The sequence below is a fragment of the Octopus bimaculoides genome, chromosome 8 (assembly GCF_001194135.2).
Source record: "Octopus bimaculoides isolate UCB-OBI-ISO-001 chromosome 8, ASM119413v2, whole genome shotgun sequence".
NCBI lineage: Eukaryota > Metazoa > Mollusca > Cephalopoda > Octopoda > Octopodidae > Octopus > Octopus bimaculoides.
Window position 1 is genome coordinate 8,400,181 of NC_068988.1, and position 1,412 is coordinate 8,401,592.

Genomic DNA, 1,412 nt, shown 5'->3' on the forward strand with positions numbered 1-1,412 from the left:
CATTAAAATAACTGCAAGGTTTTCATTAACTCCTCCAAGACGGCAACTGTCTATTTGACAGAAATCCATGGCCTTTCCTTGTAAGAATTGTTTGAACATGATTCGATTCTGACATTGTTCTCCAGTGGCTATTCCAATCTTCAGTGGTCTGAGATTCTGGCAATTAAAAAAAGTAACAAAAGTAGAATTATTACATTATTTTGGCAAATGAATTACTATAGAAGATTAGTTGCTATAGTGGCTATAGTAGAAGACATTTACCCAAGGTGCCACGAGGTGGGACTGAACCTGGAACCATGTGGTTGGGAAGCAAGCATCTTAACACATAGCCACACCTGTGCCTATATATATATATATATACAATCGGCTTCTTTCAGTTTCGGCCTACCAAATCCACTCACACGGCTTTGGTTGTATTGAGGCTGTAGTAGAAGATATTGACCAAGGTGCCACACAGTGGGACCCAACCCAGAACCATGTGGTTGAGAAGCAAGATTCTTACTACACAGCCACCTCTGTGCCAATGTCTATGGCAGAAAGCATTATAATAACCACACGAAACAAAGCATGACTGTGGTTGTGTATGTAAGTTTATTAGAATAACCTACTTTACCAAACAGAAGAAGATAAAGCAATGACATGGTGTAGAAGGCTATTATAATTCTTTTAAAGGGCTAATTGGTTACATTGATCCCCAGTGTGTAACTGGTACTTATTTCATAACCTTGAAAGGATGGAAGTCAAAGCTGACCTCAGTGGAATTTGAACTCAAAACATTTTTTTATTTTTTTGTCTTGCAAGTTACTTGGTGACCCTGTCAGTGCAGGTGCCACTTAAAAGGACCCAGACCATGCTGTAAAGTGGTTAGTGTTCAGAAGGGCATCCAGCTTTAAAAACCTTGCCAAAACTGACCTCGCTTGTGTTTGTGCCACGTAAAAAGCACTAAGTCCACTCTGCTGAATGTTTGGTGTTAAGAAGGGCCTCATCATCATCATCATCATCATCATCATAATCATCATCATCCAGTGTTTTAAATCTGGGCTTTGGCCCGTTAATGGGGGTGGATGGATCTACCACAATGCCATAGCAACCAAAGTAGGCAGGTACAGCCCACCCCAACCTTTGCGCTGGCTGGTGCCCATTCTCTTTTACTATCATTAGGCTTTTTTGGAGCTGGATTTTCTACGGGGAGCATGCCCTTGCTTACCCCCAACCTCAGTTTCTAGACATGAGTGGTCCTGAGACCAAGGCCTCTACCATGATTTTTAAGAAATGTGACGGTAAACTAGCTCAGGAAGGTAGGGATGCTACTCCCTGAGACTCCTCTCGGTGCCTCCCTACCTAAGCTGTAAAAATCCTGCCAAAACAGTCACAGAAGTCTGGTACAGGCTTCTGCCTGGCCAGCTCTTGTG

General features: G+C 42.5%; 1 protein-coding gene across 1 annotated transcript in view; it reads right to left on the reverse strand.

Annotated features, from left to right (window-relative positions):
• LOC106875757 (mitochondrial enolase superfamily member 1-like) overlaps positions 1-1,412 on the reverse strand; it is a 25,983-nt gene that overhangs the window by 4,179 nt on the left and 20,392 nt on the right. Inside the window, exon 12 of the mRNA XM_052969896.1 lies at positions 1-156. This exon is cut by the window's left edge and continues 10 nt beyond it. Within this exon, the coding sequence (XP_052825856.1) occupies positions 1-156 (156 nt within the window). The remainder of the gene's footprint in view (positions 157-1,412) is intronic.